At 39.3% G+C, this 17,028-nt stretch overlaps 6 protein-coding genes across 6 annotated transcripts; all 6 read left to right on the top strand.

The window, feature by feature from the left end:
- Nucleotides 1-438: 438 nt before the first annotated feature.
- On the top strand, nt 439-7,535 carry GCK72_012033 (uncharacterized protein; the record flags this gene model as incomplete). The annotated part of the gene is made up of 20 exons (XM_053728803.1): nt 439-631; nt 678-796; nt 844-955; nt 1,004-1,356; nt 2,446-2,587; nt 2,643-3,040; nt 3,104-3,341; nt 3,387-3,582; nt 3,629-3,719; nt 3,767-3,901; nt 3,948-4,269; nt 4,319-4,422; nt 4,474-4,595; nt 5,146-5,278; nt 5,323-5,944; nt 5,992-6,371; nt 6,623-6,755; nt 6,802-6,875; nt 6,919-7,130; nt 7,187-7,535. 20 exons carry the CDS (start codon nt 439-441, stop codon nt 7,533-7,535), a joined length of 4,428 nt encoding a protein of 1,475 aa, XP_053583575.1.
- A 930-nt stretch (nt 7,536-8,465) lies between these two features.
- GCK72_012032 (uncharacterized protein) lies at nt 8,466-9,602 on the top strand (the record flags this gene model as incomplete). The annotated part of the gene is made up of 4 exons (XM_003103422.2): nt 8,466-8,519; nt 8,566-8,682; nt 8,737-8,943; nt 8,997-9,602. The coding sequence occupies 4 exons, from the start codon at nt 8,466-8,468 to the stop codon at nt 9,600-9,602; spliced, it is 984 nt and encodes a 327-aa protein (XP_003103470.2).
- Nucleotides 9,603-9,828: 226 nt separating this feature from the next.
- Nucleotides 9,829-12,362, top strand: GCK72_012031 (uncharacterized protein; the record flags this gene model as incomplete). The annotated part of the gene is made up of 5 exons (XM_053728802.1): nt 9,829-9,929; nt 9,985-10,522; nt 10,573-10,586; nt 11,146-11,844; nt 12,269-12,362. 5 exons carry the CDS (start codon nt 9,829-9,831, stop codon nt 12,360-12,362), a joined length of 1,446 nt encoding a protein of 481 aa, XP_053583574.1.
- Nucleotides 12,363-13,077: 715 nt separating this feature from the next.
- GCK72_012030 (uncharacterized protein) lies at nt 13,078-13,781 on the top strand (the record flags this gene model as incomplete). Its single annotated transcript, XM_003103491.2, has 2 exons — nt 13,078-13,511; nt 13,556-13,781. The coding sequence occupies 2 exons, from the start codon at nt 13,078-13,080 to the stop codon at nt 13,779-13,781; spliced, it is 660 nt and encodes a 219-aa protein (XP_003103539.2).
- A 186-nt stretch (nt 13,782-13,967) lies between these two features.
- On the top strand, nt 13,968-15,638 carry GCK72_012029 (uncharacterized protein; the record flags this gene model as incomplete). Its single annotated transcript, XM_003103530.2, has 5 exons — nt 13,968-14,539; nt 14,585-14,635; nt 15,071-15,121; nt 15,371-15,424; nt 15,476-15,638. The coding sequence occupies 5 exons, from the start codon at nt 13,968-13,970 to the stop codon at nt 15,636-15,638; spliced, it is 891 nt and encodes a 296-aa protein (XP_003103578.2).
- Nucleotides 15,639-15,931: 293 nt separating this feature from the next.
- Nucleotides 15,932-16,816, top strand: GCK72_012028 (uncharacterized protein; the record flags this gene model as incomplete). Its single annotated transcript, XM_003103469.2, has 3 exons — nt 15,932-16,071; nt 16,154-16,264; nt 16,321-16,816. 3 exons carry the CDS (start codon nt 15,932-15,934, stop codon nt 16,814-16,816), a joined length of 747 nt encoding a protein of 248 aa, XP_003103517.2.
- Between the last annotated feature and the right edge of the window lie 212 nt (nt 16,817-17,028).

The raw sequence follows: 17,028 nt of genomic DNA, 5'->3' as shown, positions 1-17,028 counted from the left end.
CAGCTTCAGCAAACTTCAAACCATGAAGTTCTAGATATGGGCTTCATGTCTTTCAAAGTTTTAACCCCTGCCGATGTGATATCCTCTTGTCGTATTTCACCAAAAGTTCATAAATTTTTTGCAAGGTACAGTATCCCCCTGGAAACTGTAAATCTCTGGAAACAAACATTCCAAACAAGTAAATGATTAAACAAATAATGCCATCATTTTACTGATAAGAGAGAGAAAGAGCGAGGTACTCGGTTATCACTTGCACAGGCACACCCTCATTTTTGACGAGTTTTGTACATTTCTTTCTTATTTTAGAGAATTTCTATCCATTCTGTTTCATTCACATTTTCTGTACATTTGCCAATTTTGATACATAAGTATCTAGAATTCTCAGCTATACCTCTCCACATGATTTTTAGTAGACCTAACGAATCAATTATTTCAGAAATGAACCTAAGAATAGCCCTGCTCATCGGGGCTCTTTCTCTGGTTACCGCACAGTTCTCAGGTAGCTGTCCCTCATTTTTCTCTGACCCTCCCGACTGTGCCACCCGACAATGTTTGAACGGAGGATATCTGGACGAAGCCAACAAAACATGTATCTGTCCATCTGGGTACTTGGGAATTCATTGTGAAGCTGGTAGGTCATGAGGTGATTCTTTCAGGTCTTAAATAAATGATTCCAGTGAAAACGTCGATGCCTCCAGACAGTCATTTCAAAGCGGGTGGTACTTCATTCAACATTATGAATGTTAATTTGTATACACAGTATTGGGGTGTGCAAACTTATGAAAATATTAGAAAGGTATGCTCCACGGAAGAGTTGATAACGGAGATTTATTTTATTTTCAGAGTGTTTCCAATCATTTTGCTGCTTTTCCAAGTGGGTATGACAAGTACAACTTGGTGGAAACAACCGGAAAACCGGGACTAGACCGCAGTGACTTGCCAGACAATTCCACTTGTAAACAGCAACTTTGTTGTAACTTTTAATGAGTATAGTTCCTTGCAGATAGTTTCCAAAAAGTTTCACCGTTTTTACTTTCCGATCCCACCGACACTGGTCTTTACTGGTGTTACACTGTGCCTATTTACAAAAATCTTGTGAAGATGATCCGGGATGCAAATCTCAAAGACACAGTGATCACAATTCTGACACAACATCCACCAGAGAGTGATATGCAGTACCAGGCGAGAGAGATTGCAGTAGCATTTGGAATTCGTATCAATGTTCTTTGGACTATTGACAACACATTCAACAGATGCAACGATGCCCAAGTACAGGATTTCAAGACTTTTGTAGATGTTACCGGAGGACTCTTTGTTCAATTGCAATCGGAAACTCCTGACCAATCAACCACTGATGTGAGTGAGGGGAAGAATGCGTTTTGAGCAATATAATAAGTCATAAATCTATTACTTGAAAATGTGTAATAGAAAGGTGAGAGAAGAAGACAACGTGATGGTATGGGGGTGATTTATTGTTCCGCAATAGGAAAAGAGAGACTTCTCGCACTGGCTAATTGTTTATGTTTTTGACTTGTGTCGGGTGGACTGTCTTGCTCAGAAAAGAGGGAGGAGGGGGTCAGCAGATATATAAAGACAGATATTAAAAGAAAGAGGATAATGTTACAAGTTGTGTATGAGCTGATAACAATACATATATAAACAAATTTTCAAATTTTCAAATGTTCCAATATATATATACAATAGATCTATCGCAGTAACACCAGATGATAAAGTAGTACAAGAAAAACTAAGGAAGAGAATTAGGGCTACCAACTTTGTTAGAAGATGGTCAAAAAGTAATGGACTTTTGCCGTTTTCAGTGGAAATGGCCAACTTTGAGAGTCTGTCATGGTTATTCTGCCTGCCACACCAAGTAAAATTTGTAAGGGTCGAATAGATCAAAGGTAGATCTTTATTTTTGTAGTTGACAACTTTTTTGTGCGGACATTTCCTAACAAGTTATATATCGACAAAGTGATTTCTCCACCAATTTCAGTGCAAAATAAAGTGCTTTTTGAGCTGTCGTCTTAAAATGACCATAACTCTCTAGGGAGTGCCCGTACAAAAAATTGTCAACTACAAAAAAGAAGCTCTACCTTTGTTCTGTATAATTAATTAAACATCTACTAGGTGTGACAATCAGTATTACCATGACACACTCTCAAAGTTGCAAAGTTTCAACTGCCACATTCCATATCTTTTTGACCGGAACTGTAGTTCATCATAAGATTGAGGTATTTTTTTCTCAAGTGAAAATATTGTTTTGAGCCAGGGTGCAGAAGCTTTAGAAACAGTTTTAAAGAAGTTTGATACTTTGATCTGACAACCAGCTGCCTACAACTTCACCTTGCCTTCCTTCCCCATCGAACGCACTAATCCGTTACTCCCCGCACTAAACTCCATACTTGTCGCCCACCAGGTGTCAATGAATAACCCTTTTTGCAGTTGGTCTCCCAAGTACTGCTAACCCACTACAAGCCACAATACGTCTCAATTCAATCATTCAAAGATTGTTCAACAGCTCAATCGGTACCGGTTGTCATCGACCCACAAGTCAATGGACCGTACAACTTTGTGTTTTTGGGATGTAAGATTATATCTATTGAGTTTTTGATAACTTGTTATTCAATTCCCTATTTCAGTAAACGCTAGCCCGGACATCGACTCCTTCCGTAATTGTCTTCTCCGTCCGCCTCTTCGCTCCTCTGATAAAAATCTGGCAATCTTCCAAAGCCCAGATCCAATGTGTTCAAATTTCACAATCACATCTAATCCTGGACCTTGTACAGCTATTGTCTTTACGAATGCCAACACGACAACAGGTCCATTAGACTTGGCCATCTACATCACCTACGTTGAAGATCCATCGATTGATGCCTCCCGGTATGCGATTGTCGAGGGAGTTCCATTCTATCCAGCTATTCATGTCGAATCGAGTTCTGGTGCATCTACCTTGAATTCTATCTCCGCCTCATTCGATTCTTCTTGGACTAATGTTCCGACAAAGCGTGACCCGGCTGCATTTGAATGGATTTCAAGTGTGAGTTTTAACTTTTAAAGTTCATAAATTATAAATCAAAGCTACCAAATAGAATCTTTTCAGAAAACCATAACCTGCGACGCCTCCCAAACCTATTCCCTCTATCTCAACATCTCTGTGGACACTACTACTGTTCAACGCTCCGTCCGTGTTGCTTGTGTCCCGCCCCAATCTAGCCCTATCAGTCCAGGAGCCTCTACTCTTGCTTCATCTACACCAACCGATATAAAAACTTCCACCGTAACTGTACCAAGTACTTCCTCTGACTCATCGGGCTCTCCATCTTCTACCGTGACTTCAGGTATTTTTATGGGGTTTCTGTTTCTCACACAAATCAAAATTTCAGCGCAATGTACCTACGACAAAAACTATGCCACATTCTTGTTTGCATATGCCTCCGATTTCGATCCGAACACATATGGACTTGTTGAACACACTATTGGAAACATGGTTACCAATTACTTCCCGAACAAACAAATTCTGGCGAACAAGTTGATTGACATGGCAACACCACAAGATATCAAATACACTAATCTTACATTGTAAGTTTTGTAACAGTGTGGGCGGAGCTTCTATGTGCTTATTTAGGAGCTTCACTACAAATCTCAATGGCGATCAACCAAATGCCACCAAGGCTGCAAGTCCCATCGCGGGATCTGATGCTTTGGATGCTATAAGGGTGAGCTTCAGAACTTTCAAATGGATCACTCAACTTTTGTTTTTTAGAAATTCTTAACGGACACGTCTCCTCACCGTTTGGAAGGTTCCACGATCATTATATTGGTGAACCGTTTGCCAAAGACTTCCGATTCTGATTTGTCTGATAAAGAATACGACCAATTGACCAATCTGAATATTAGGGTATATACATTTCCTCGTTTTCTATTTTTTTAACAAATTCATTCAGGTCTTCCCAATTATTACATTGAACAGTCTCGTGGAGAATCTAACAGGAAGATCTGGTGCAGTATTCAATCGAATTGCCGCACAAACCAATGGACACTATGTTGTAGCTAATGACACAGTCGGAAGAGATGTGAACTCGGATTTCAATAAGATTGTTGCCAAATTCATGCAAACTTCTTACACTCAGAACTTGATATTCACTAGAAATATTGGAGTTGCGAGAGCTGCCAACACCAATTTGGGAACTGTTCGAATTCCAAAGTCACCGTCTGGTGCCCAGAACATCAACGTTACAATTACAGTTTCGCTGTCAGCAGTGGATTGTATGAATACATTTAGAAAAACAAAGGTTCTAGATATTTTAAATTTCAGCGCACCAACCGCAGCGACCAAATCGACTGTTTTTAGGAATCAAACCAAATGGACCTGGTACTGAAACAAAGTCCATTGATTTCTTGTCATTGGACATTGAATTTGTAAGTTTTCATGAAAATATGGTGTAATGCTGGATTATTTAATTATTACAGGCCAACTCAAACTACTACACTTATACTGTTTCACTGGCTGCTGGTATCGACAGGGATCTGTTCTTGCAGTATCTTCCGGGAGTCGATCAGAACGATTTGTTAATTCGAATGTGGGCTGAGGGGTGAGTTCTAACACACTGGGTACAGATGGCTGATTGAAAAAGTGTTATGAATGAATAGTTCTTACAAGGGAAGCCTTTGGAAACGCGCCATTCAAACAATCTATAAATCTGGTCATATGTACTTTCGACTACGGGGAGTCCATTTCTACAGTAAGAACCGGTTAAATGCCTCTGCAATCCGAGATATGAGCTGTCAAACTTTTCATATGTTCAAGCTTTTTCACATCGAATTCCAAATCTGCCGCGTATTCGCCACCACACGGTTCCGTTTGTGTTCCCCCAGCGGTTTTCGGTTCTCGTACGTTGCAAAAATGAGAAGATCTTGCGTATACTACTTGTCGACTTGGAATTCCGTGTGAAAAAAGCTTAAACATATAAAAAGTTTGAGAGCTCATAACTCGGCTCGCAGAGAAATTTAACCGGTTCTGACTGCAAAAATGGAATCCACGTAGTCGAAAGTGCCTATGACCAAACTTGTTTGGCACGTCCCCAAAGACTTCCCTTGTTAGAAAGCTGACGCTTTTAAGATTCTGAAAAAATCAACTTCCAGAGACACTTATCGTGAAGCTACCTACATCCAGTATGACGAATCTGGAGTGCTACCAAACATCTCCCCAATCAATGAGAACTTTGGAGCAGCTTTAAAATTGAAATTGGAAAATAAATGTTCTTCTGACAAATCGGTTTGTTGTATCGATGAAAAATGCGCATCTTTTCGTCTTTCCAGGCTAGACTTCTGATCACTGATTGCAATGGAGATGTCAGTGCAAAATATGACTCTGATCAGAAATTCAATTGGAACGACACGTCATCCACATTCTACCAATTCATTCCATTCTTCTGCTCTTCTCAACCAACCACAGCCACGTGTATTCAGGGAGCCGAGAGCAAGTATGATGCTCAATTCGTGTCTGACACCTTCTCAATCACTCAATCATTCCAATGTCGTCCAGGTGATGGACCCACTGACGATTGCCAGAACAAGGATGCGAATGGAAACAATCAATGTTCTGGATCAGCTCCGTTTAAGAGAGGACCAACTGGAAGTGTCTATGATTGCTCGAATCATGGATATCTTCGATACAATGAGAATACATCTAAGTTTAGGTGTGAATGTGAAGTTAATGTCTCCGGTGACTCTTGTGAAGTTTTTACGTGTAATAACAAGAACAATGACCCATTGGCTACTGACAACTACTATCACACTTATACAGTAGTTGTTGGATTGGAGAATGTTAATGGTCCCATTGTTCAGGAAGACGCTCAAATTTTGTTCGGTTTGAGTGAAACTGCACCATTTCCATCAGTTTGGAAATACCAGCTGTTGACAATATGTGCTGATGGAACATGTACATTCGATTTATTTTTTCTAAATTCTATTGTTGAAACGTTTCAGTTGATATGGTGTACTCTGGAAGTGACTTGGTTCAATTCAGAAAGATGTTCGCAACCAATATAGCATGCAATGCAAGTCCGACAGATGGAGCTCATGATCTGACAACAATCTACAAAGAGTCCGTGAAGGGAATTGGTAGAAATGTTAAAGGAATCATAGTGTATTTCTCGGAGGCGTCGAATATGATTAATGTGACTCTTGACGATTTCATTTTGGCTTCACAACCATACCAACAACAAATGTTCGTGTATGCAGTTACTGAAACTTCTATTGTCCCATTGAGTAATGACGTTGCTATTGCTCAAGCTGCAATGTCTACAGGTGGATTCTTGATTCAGTCGTATATCACTAATACTGCAGATGAGTTCATCGACAAACAGGTGAATGAATCATACAGAGCGCGTCAAAAAGATAGGACACGCCCATATATCTTTAGGTTCTGAAAAATCCTGAACAGTTATTAAAAACCGGTGAATGCAGTTCGATTAAGCAACTCAATCGGACTGCACTCACCAATTTTTGAAAACTATTTAGGATTTTTCAGAACGTAAAGATTTACGAGGTCTCCTATCCTTATAACGCGCACTGTAGTGGGAGAACATGAAAATGAAACTCTTACACTATGTTTCAGTTTATTCCCACTCTCTTAAATTCATCTTCCTCAATCGCTTGGTATTCTTCAACTCAGTTGGGAGGTTTTTCGTATAAAACAGAATCATTATCATACTTGCTCACATGGAAAATTGGTCAAGAATTTTTGAATCGTGAGTAATCTTTCAAATTATTTTCTCAGCCAATCAAAATACTCAGAAAACTTCCCACCGGGTAAATGTTCGAATGGTGATAATACATCCGGAACTTGCAAGCTCTCTGGAGAACAGACTGTGAGTGTAACTACAACAGGAAGGTTTATGTATTTAAATTCAGCTGAACGGTGTGTCTGATCAAGGTCCTTTCTATGTGGCTGCTTACCTACTCAATGATGTCTTGTCTCCAAAATCCCAAATTATCTCAACTCTTTCACAAGATGCCTCGGATGCTGTGTCTACATCTACATCAAATTCTAGAACAATGCTCACGATCAACGTTCCATCTACTTATACTGTGGTGGCGAATCAAGGAGATAATGGAATCACAAGGTAGAGATCATTAAGATTTTTTAAAATTTAGTAATTACGTAAACTATTGAATTCAGAAATGCCCAAAGGAACAACTGTGCATTCGATTGGACCGCCTATAGTGTGTTCTCTGATCAGAAGTACATGAATGGATTGAATATTGCAAAGGTTACAATTCAAGGACCAACTGGAACACTGTATACAAGATTCTTCCCATTCGGAACTTCCACTTTGCCAGTCTGCAATAACGGTGGAACCCCAATTCCATCCAGTGGCTCCTGTTCATGTCCTTCTGGATTCCAAGGACCCGACTGCTCACTGGTTAACTGTTCGGAGCAGTCCACATCGAATGCCTGGTCGGATGTCTGTGTTTGTGCTGAAATTGATGATGTGGCATGTGCCAGTAAATACACTTCCATGTTCTGATTTTTATTGGAATAAATTTGATTCATTTTTGGCTTCATTTCCTGCGAATTTGCTATGAAATTCTGGCAAACACGCTCTCTTTTAAACTTAGGGGATTTATTAGCTTCGTGAGAAGCGCTCCACCGAAACGGCCTTGAAAAATGTCTCTTTTTCTCTGACAAGGGAAGTTCATGACGAGTCAAGTTGAACTTTTTCTATAAATTGAACCATAGGTACTTTCAACCCTGCTGATTCCAAAACTACAAGAACAATCAGCCAAATGCTCACCTGGACCATTAGTGCGGCGGGCCTCTTACAACCGCGCGCTACCGAAACCAAAGAAAATTGTGTGTGAAATTGAGAGACTCAGAGAAAAGGAGACATTTTTAAAGGGCATTTCGGTTGTGAGAACTGTGCCGAGCTAATATATGTTCGATTTATAGAAAAAGTTCAACTGGACAACTTCTTTTGTGAGTCTCTCAATTTCGCTCAAAATTTTCTTCGGTTTCGGTAGAGCGCGGTTGTAAGACGTGTGTCGTACTAATAAATAGACCTTTTAAAATGAGTCTGGCCATATTTACATTTCTTTAGGAAATCAGGATAATGGGCGTGGCTTAATCTCTGAGCAGTTTTTGTGTCTTTTTAACTCATTTTTAATTGAAAAGAAAGAGAAGAAGCTTATTTTTCTTCTTTTTCTTTCTTTTTCACTTTATTCTCTCTCTCCGTACATTAATATCAAACATAAATTCGCTTCTTCTCTCCCTTTTCTTCTCCATCTCCACCGCAACACAGCGACGACGAGAGAGAAGAGAGTGCAGAGAAAACGAGACCTCCCCCAATTCTCTCGCTCGCTGGCGTGTCCGCGGCGCGTTCATCGATTTTTGTCACCTTTCTCCAAAGCTTCGTTTCGCCTTCTTCACGCTTATAGTTTTGTTTTCAGAAGCTTCGAAAATGGCGGAGGCTACCGAAAATCCATCTGTGTCGGAGCCTGTCAAACCTGAATTGGTGAGTGAAAGATAAAAGAAAATTAAGCTGAAATTCGATTTTTCAGTGGAAAACTGTCACTGAGCCGAGTAAAGTCATCGAAACGTACTATTCGGAAGGAAATTTCTATCACGATGTTCATATTGAAGAGTTGGCAACTCTAGCGAACACTTCTCATAAAAATGTAAAGAAAACGCGTCTGAGGCGCCCCCGAATAAAATATTTTTTGCTGTTTCAGGTGCGAGACACGCTCTCCCGTCTCCGCAAAAAGGACGAGAAAGCTGGAAAATTTGTTCCAGCAGCGCCACGTCAACAATACGAATTCTCGGATGAGCAGAGAAAGATGTTGGAAGACGCATTCAATGGAGAATTCGACTATGGGAACAAAATGTCAACGGAGGCGACAAGAGCGCTCGCAATGGAAGCGAAATTGACGGTGAAGCAGGTATCAGAATTACGAAATACAAGGAGAGAATTGGAACTTTATAAAGTTTTCAGGTGAACAATTGGTTCTGTAACCAGCGACGAAAGCGAGATGGAAGAAGCGCCGAGAAGGATAAGAAGAGAAGAGAGAAAATGAAATTGGAGCGATTGAGCAAGGGTCTCGGGCGCCCAAACATCTTCTCAGCGGAAGACTTGCAAATGTTCTCTCAATACTATATTGCTGCTGGAATGGCTGCAATGAACGGACAGAAATTCAAAGTTCCCTATGGAGAACTGGCGGAAAAGACGCAGATCGATCGAAAGAAGATTCGGGATTGGTTTTCGAAGAAGAAGGCGAAGGAGAATAAGCTGAAGAACATGGATAATGTAGAGAATGAGGAGGACGAAGGGGAGGAATCAGATGAGTCGGTGAAAGAAGAGGATTGTTCGAATGCCTCGTACACTTCTTCTAACAACGATACCGAAATGGCGGAGGTTGATGAGCAAGCTGAGGAACAGGAAAAACAAGAGGAAGAAGTGAAGGAAGAAGAGGACACGGAAGAGAAGCCTGCAGAACCTGAGCAGCCTCAAAGTTCTGCGGCGAGTGCTCCTGCTCCAGATTCCAATAATGTCTCGAGATCTCTGAAAGAAATCCTTGAAACTCTATTCGTAAAGCCGTAATTATTTATAGTTTCTCACTGGTTTCCATAATTCATGTCTTTAATTCCTTCTTTCAAATCTTTCAAATGAATAATAAACCTTTTGTTTGTTTTTTTTTCTTATCAAAATTCGCGCGCCACGTTTCCCTACAGTATCTTCCACGACCTGCACATCAAACTCGAAAAGTTTTGTTAAAAAATATATTTTTTAATTCAAAATTCAAACTTTTCCCAGCACTTCCAGCGAAATGAGAGTGAGCAAAGTTAAACGAGTGAGACGCGAAAACTTGGAAAAAATGAGGAAAAAACGAGCGGAACTTCGGAAAAATGGGAATTCGCTGGAAGATGGGTGAGATTTCTAAAGTAGTTTTTTCAAATTTATAAAAAAAAATATATTACTGCAGACAGGAGCACATATCGAACCTCAAAAGGGATCGTGATTTATACAAGAAATCGTTTGATAAAGTGGCAATGGACAATAACGATTTGAAGATTGAGAACGAGAAACTGAAGAGAAGCGTGGAATTCTGGAGAGATCAACACCACTATCAAGTGAAACTCTGTCAAAAGAGAAAGGAGGAAAATGATGCGGCGAAAGAGTCAAATTTGAGATTTTTCCGTGAGAAAGAGGTGTGGAAACAGCGATTCGAATTGGCGAGTAATGAGAAACGAGCGCTGGAACAGGAGAAAATTATTGCACGGAACAAAAAGCAGCTGATGATTCCAGAGAAAGATGCGGAGCAGTTGAAGAGCCATATTATGTGGTTGAGAGAACAGATGAATTCGGAGAAAGTGGCACATAATAGGACACGCCTTCAGTTGCATGAACTGAGAATGACACGGGCGGATCACAGTGAACACGATGTTCCGATTGTTCCGGAGAGAAGATTGACACCGAATGAGATTCTGATGCGGATGATTGAAGGATTGGAGGTTCCAGTGGTATTTTGTTTGAAATTCTTTTGAAAAAATATAATTTTTTGTACTTTCAGTTCGATACAACGGAGTGATTCTTCTTTCAAATGCCTCAACTTCTCACCTCATCGTACTCACTATATTTCTTCTCTTCTTTGTGTATTTCAATTCTATTCCAGGTCTGTCTGGAAAACTGTGGGCGGAGTCTTCATCATGAACCGTGCGGTGCTTGCGTTACGAACTCTCCGCCCATTGTTGTCCTTTTTATTGAAAACTTTATGAAAAGATTTTGTTTTCTGGAAACACCTCGATAAATTCCAAAAAAAAAAAACACAGTTTTCGCTGCAATTTTGCCCCTCTATCCTCTCCCGCGCTTAGTGGCGAAGAGACGCAGACATTGCAACAGAAACTGGGTGTCCATTGATCGGTTTCCTTCCAATTTTATGTTTTTTCCAGGTTTCTCTACAATCTACGGCCCGAACTGCTTCTTTAATAATTTTGTTAGATTTATTTGCATATTTTTGAATAAAATCAGATTTTTTAAGCTGTTTTTCTTTTCTTTCTCTTTAATAATGGTTCTCTCCGTTTGATATCCCTTTTAAAGAGGCCTTTTCTCCCAATTTCTTTACCAAAAAGTTATTTTTATTCAGAAGGTTAACCACCAATCGATTGATGAGGAAGTATACGAAAGTTCCAAAGCGTATAAGTAAAGCAAGCAATATGCAAAACTTGAAACTAGCGAGAGAGAAGCGTTTAATGAACAAAGAGCTAGAAAAAGAAAAAGGACCGATGAATTCGACAACGCCGAGCTCGGCGCCAAAAGATCCGGCGGTGTCATTACCTCCAAGAGATCCTCGTCCGTATATGGTGAGAGTTCCGGTAAAGACGCGCGGAGTTGTGGAGAGAGCGCCGGCGCCAGCGACAGCGGCTCCATTAGAAACGGCACCCAAAGGTCCACTCCCTCCGTATAATCCAAGGAAACGACAGCTAGAAGCTGCCGCGGAACGACAGCAACAACGAGTTTTCGATGAGCAGGAACTCCGACGAAAACATTCGGAAGAAATACTCGTATGGAAGGAGAGATTTGAGAGATCTCAAGCTGAAAGGAAGTCTTTGGAACGACGAATGTATCGACAGGCACAAGAGTTTCAAGAGAGATTCGATGAGACTGTTGACAATATTTCGTGGAAAGAACGATACGCGCATTTGGAGAATTTCTGTCGAACATGTAAAGGAGAGAATATAAATTTGAAGGTGGAATTGAATGGAATCAAGAGGGAAATGGATAAACGAGATAAGGAGATCACTGAGCTTCAGTTGGATTTGGCCTATGTTAGATCGCTTTGCACGTAAGTTATTAGCACACCAGCCTGGCTGCCGCGCCTTCGGCGCTTCATCCGGCTGGCCTCTCCTCATTTACTTGTTCACCTTCTCAGAAATGTGTCCGCGTGGCCGAGTGGTCCAAGGCGGCGGTCTCTGCGCAAAGAGCGCAAGTTCGATTTTGGGCCCGGCCGCCTTTCTTTCTCATTTCTCAAAATTTGCGGACATTGGGACAGATGGACAAACCCCACATGCGTTTTATATATAAGAATGATTACAACCTCGCTCTACCGAAACAAAAGAAAATTGTGTGTGAAATTGAGAGACTCAGAGAAAAAGAAACATTTTTCAAGAGGATTTCGGTGGAGCGCAGTTGTGAGAACTGTGTCGACCTAATAGCTTTTAGAATTGATCGATTTTCCGTTATTTTCCCTTATAAATCGATTATTCCAGAATGCCAATACCACCGAGAGTCAAGAAACCAAGGAAGCCGAGAAAGCCGAAACTGCTGCCACCTCCACTCTCTCCATCTACTATCAACTTGTAATATACATAAATTCTCTTGCAATTACTTTGAAATAAATTGTTGATTTTCATTAATTTTTCGCGTTGTTTTCATATGGTGTTCTAGCCGATTTATATACTTTTCGTTTTCATTTTTCAGCTCGAATCGATTCTCGATATTCTAGTTTTGCACTGTCTCCAATACAGCGAAAAAGAAATGCAAGAAACGTGAATCCAATGTTTTTTCGCACTGAAAATGCAGTATTTTCAGGTTTTCAGATGACATCAGAATTGTGTGAAATGAAATTCTCTAGCTTACGAACCAAAGAAACGTGAATTTTGGTAAGAAATTGACTCAGAAAAACCGATTTTCAGAAAAATGAGATTTTTAGCAATTTCAGCCAATATATATATTTCTGAAAATTTCTTACAGTTTCAAAGGATCCTCAAGTACATTACTTATGTGCAATTTTCGTTTGAAACAGTTTTCTGCCAGAAAAGTTCTTCACATTTTTCTGAAAATCGGTTTTCTGTATCAAAAAAGTAAATTTCTGCCCAAAATTCACGTTTCTTTGGTTCGGAAGCTAGAGAATTTCATTTTCTACAATTCTGAATGATGGGACGGTTCTTGCAGTTCTTTTTCGCTGTGTGGGAGACCGTATTTTGTTGAAATTCATTCAAAAATCGGTTAACAGTTTCAACCCGTTTCCACTGCTTTCTTAAATTTTTAAATTAGTTTCCAGATCTCTTCAAAAAGAATGCCACGATGCAGTAAAGCAAAAATGAGTTCAATCCAAAATCTGAAGAAATCGAGAGAAGCATTAGCTTTGAAAAAAGAGAAAACGAAGAGGGAGCAAGAAGATAAAATGAAAGCAATGCAATTCCAACTTGACTGCGTTATCCGAGAAAATGCAGAACTTCGATTAATGACTCAAGAGTTGAGAAGCCAGCGTGATCAGTTGAAACGAAAGAATGAAACTCTCCGATTCGCTGATCCAGTCGATCTTCGACATTGGAGGGAACGATGTATCAATGCTGAGAAGAAATTACAGCTGCATCTGGCGAAAAACGAAAGAGCGACTACGAAACAAGATCTGAAATCGATGGAAAATGCGTTGGCTGTTGAGAGGAGAGCACATCAGGAGACGAAGATGGCCCTGGCTTATTATAGGAATCAGGAGAAAATTAGGAGGTAATTAAATTGTTTAACTTTTCAAATTAAAAAAGTATTTCCAGTTCCCAATCACACCCGACAACTCATGCTAGACCTGTACGAATGATACGAGACCCGGTGAACACTCCAGAAGAGGCTCAGAGCTCAACTTTCAATTCGATTTTGATGAATATGGCTGCTCGAATAACGCCACCGGATGAATCAAATACAGATGAATCACACGAAGAGAAGAAACCTGAAACTTTAATAGCTGAAATTGTTGTTAAAGAGGAGGATCTGTGTATTTAAATAATAAAGCTTTTTTTTCATTTTCTCCTTTTCTCTCATCTCTGGCGCCCTGCCGCCTCGACGCCGATGTCACAATGCAAACGTGCCCCATTGATATTTCTCATATTTCTCGCTCGCGTCTCAAAATTCAACTGCGACTATTTTTTCATAGATTTTCCCTCTCATTCTATAATTTATTCCAGAAAAATGCCTCCAATAACAAAACGAGTAAAGGCCGCCCGTCACAATGGATGTGGAGATTGTCCGAGTGCAAACAGAGTAAAAGAGCTGTCATCTGAAGTGGCAGCTCTAAAAACTGAAATTAAAGCATTAAAATCTGAAAATGAAGAGCTGAAATCAGATAAAAGACAACAAGAAGAGTTGAATAATCGATTTCCCGAGTTGCTGGCAGTTTGGAGAACTCGTTACGAGGAGGCGATGGACAAACATTTGAATAAAGTATTGATGCGTGGCGGTGACGTGTTCATTCCGATGGGTGTGCATTTACGAGAGATGAAAACAATTGAAACGTGGAAACGGAAACATAGTGAAGAGCAGACATTGAGGAAAAGACTGGAAGGATTCATTGAGAAGTTTAAGAAGAATAATAATGAGTTGAGAAGAGACTACGAGACACAGGAGAAGGCGCTCAAAAAGGCACAGAAAATGGTGGAGATGCTGATGCCGGATAAGTGGAAGGCATCGGATGAGAGTGGCGAAAAAGTGGATGATAATATTCAAGATACTGAAGATTTTGAAGAAGAATTAATAACGAAAAGGTTGGGAAAAAACTGAAAATTCACTATTCAAATGCATTTTTTCAGAGAAGACACCCCGTCAACCACTATGGAAGGTCTGGAAATGATACCAAAACGGTAATAAATACATTAATTTTGTCGAAAGGCAAAAAAAATGCAATTTTCGCAACTTTTTGATATGAAAAACATAATTTTTTGTTCATTTTTCTTTAAAAAACCATATTTTGTGTGTCCGTTTTTTCCAGATGTCTTGTTTTTGGTTTAAAAGTGTCTGTCTGTGCATCCAGATATCCGAATGTTCGGAGGCAGAAATTTATTTTCAACATACTTGTCAAGATCCGGGTACAAATTCAAACAATTTTTTCAATTTTTTTTGAATTTTTTCGCGAAAAAGTCAAATTTTCGGCAATCTTTAAGAATTAGAAGAAATTCTGATAAATCATGTTGTCATTTTCGATGAAAAATTGAAAAAATTTCGAAAAAATTGGAAAAGATTTTAGGAGCCGGGCCTTGACAAGTATGAAAATGACCATTTTGAATGTATTTTTTCAGAGAAGACACTCCTTCAACCACTATGGAAGCGCTGGAAATGATACCAAAACGGTAATTCTTAATTTTTGCTATTTTTCCCCCAAAAAATCACTTTTTTCTTGTCCAAATTTCAAAAATCAAGCAAATATTATCATTTTTGCCTGAATATTCCTGTTTTTTTCTATAATTGTGTGAAAAATACTAAAAATATTTCAGTCGAAAAAAGCTATTTTCACCGATTTTCCATCCAAAAATCTCAAAATTTCCCATTTTTATCCAAGTTTTCACCGTTTTCGATCGAAAAAATCCTTTATTTTTCAGAGAAGACACGCCGTCGTTAATAGCTCCGAATGATCTGGAAATGATACCAAAACGGTAAATAAGAAAAACAAATTTAAATGGAATTTACAAAATTTTCAATTTCAGAGAAGAACAAGCCATAGAAAAAGGAATTAATGTGAAAGAAGAAGAACCTGAAGAATGGTACCAACCGTCTGTAAAAATGGAAGTGGAAGATTTCGATTTTACACAGAATCCAGCAGAAGCCTCCACGTCATCATCATCCAATTTAAATTCACATTTTCCATGAAATTGATTTTTCTTATTTACTTCTGAATTAATTTGTAAAGCCCGAATAAATCATAATCTCGAGATTCTTTCAACCCCGGATTCAATTCTCACTCAAACCTCGCGCTATTCTTTGTCCCTTGGGGCGCGATTGCATACCAGTTAGCGGGGGCATCTAGTAGTGGTCCAATAGACATTGTATATTCTCTTAAAATGGCTAGCTGGGATACATTGCAATTCGGACAACAAACACAGAAAAAGTAGGAATCTTTTTAAATTTTAAAAGTTTAAATTTGGAAATTCAGAAAATCAAAAATGATGTTCGCACCGGAAGACGATCTCAAAATGTGGAGTTTTATTGCGGAAAACTATTTAAATTATGGTCCATTTGAGATTTTCACTAAAATGAAAGAGATGTTGGGATATGAACATGCGGAGAAGAGTCTCTATTATAGGTTCGTACTTTTTTCGGTTTTCATTTTACTTTTTTTTCGATTTTTCTCAAAAATTTGAAAAAAAAATCTTTTTCAATTTCAGATTCCGTAACATCTTGGCTCCAAATCTCCACTTCACCAGTTTCGATGTCAACACAAAACTACAAATCGCAAAAAAGTTCAATATTGTTCTAAACGGTGACTTTGTGCAAGAGTGAGTGGGGCGGGTCTCGCCACGAAAACTTCAAACGAGAATATCTATAATTTCAGACTGAACAAGTCATGGGAATTGGTATTCGATTCGAATGGATGTCTCGAGGAATTCTCGTGGAAACCGCCCTTTTCGATATCCTCTTCTCCTTCGATTTCATCTGAAATGTTCGTCTCGTTGACGACATTAAAACGAACATCGACATCTTCTCAAAATGGGAATAAGAAGAGGAGACGAGTGACGTCGTCGGATGATTCATTCATGAAATCCCTTCAAGAAATGATCAGTGAAACTGTGACGACTTCCAATCGAAAGTTGATTGAAGAAATGAGAAATGAGACGAATAGAAAAGAGACTTCGAAGAATAACGGAGTGAAACACTATCTGGAAGGACTGAAACATCTCATAACTCACCTGAATACTCCGGAATTGAATGATATTGAGAAACGAATTGATGCGCTGAATGAGAAAATGAACAACGAAGAAAGTGTCCCTCTTCCAGTGAATAATATTGTTTCCATGCTTGACATCGGGTTGAAAATGATTGGCGGGTGAATTGTTGCCTTCGTTTGCTCTTAATGATCTCTAATAAATAGTTTCTATTGTCATGCTTATGGTTCTGAAATGTTGAAATTATAGGGGAAAGACATTGGGCTGAATTTTAAAACTTTATATGACAAACTACTCGCTATTATTATTATTACCAAAGTGCTATCACTTCGGGGTACAAATAAAAACTTATAGCTGTTTACAGGATACGTGTGTTT

Source organism: Caenorhabditis remanei, chromosome IV (assembly GCF_010183535.1).
Source record: "Caenorhabditis remanei strain PX506 chromosome IV, whole genome shotgun sequence".
Classification (NCBI taxonomy): domain Eukaryota; kingdom Metazoa; phylum Nematoda; class Chromadorea; order Rhabditida; family Rhabditidae; genus Caenorhabditis; species Caenorhabditis remanei.
Note: the sequence above shows the minus strand (reverse complement) of the source record. Positions and strands in the feature narration are given on the sequence as shown.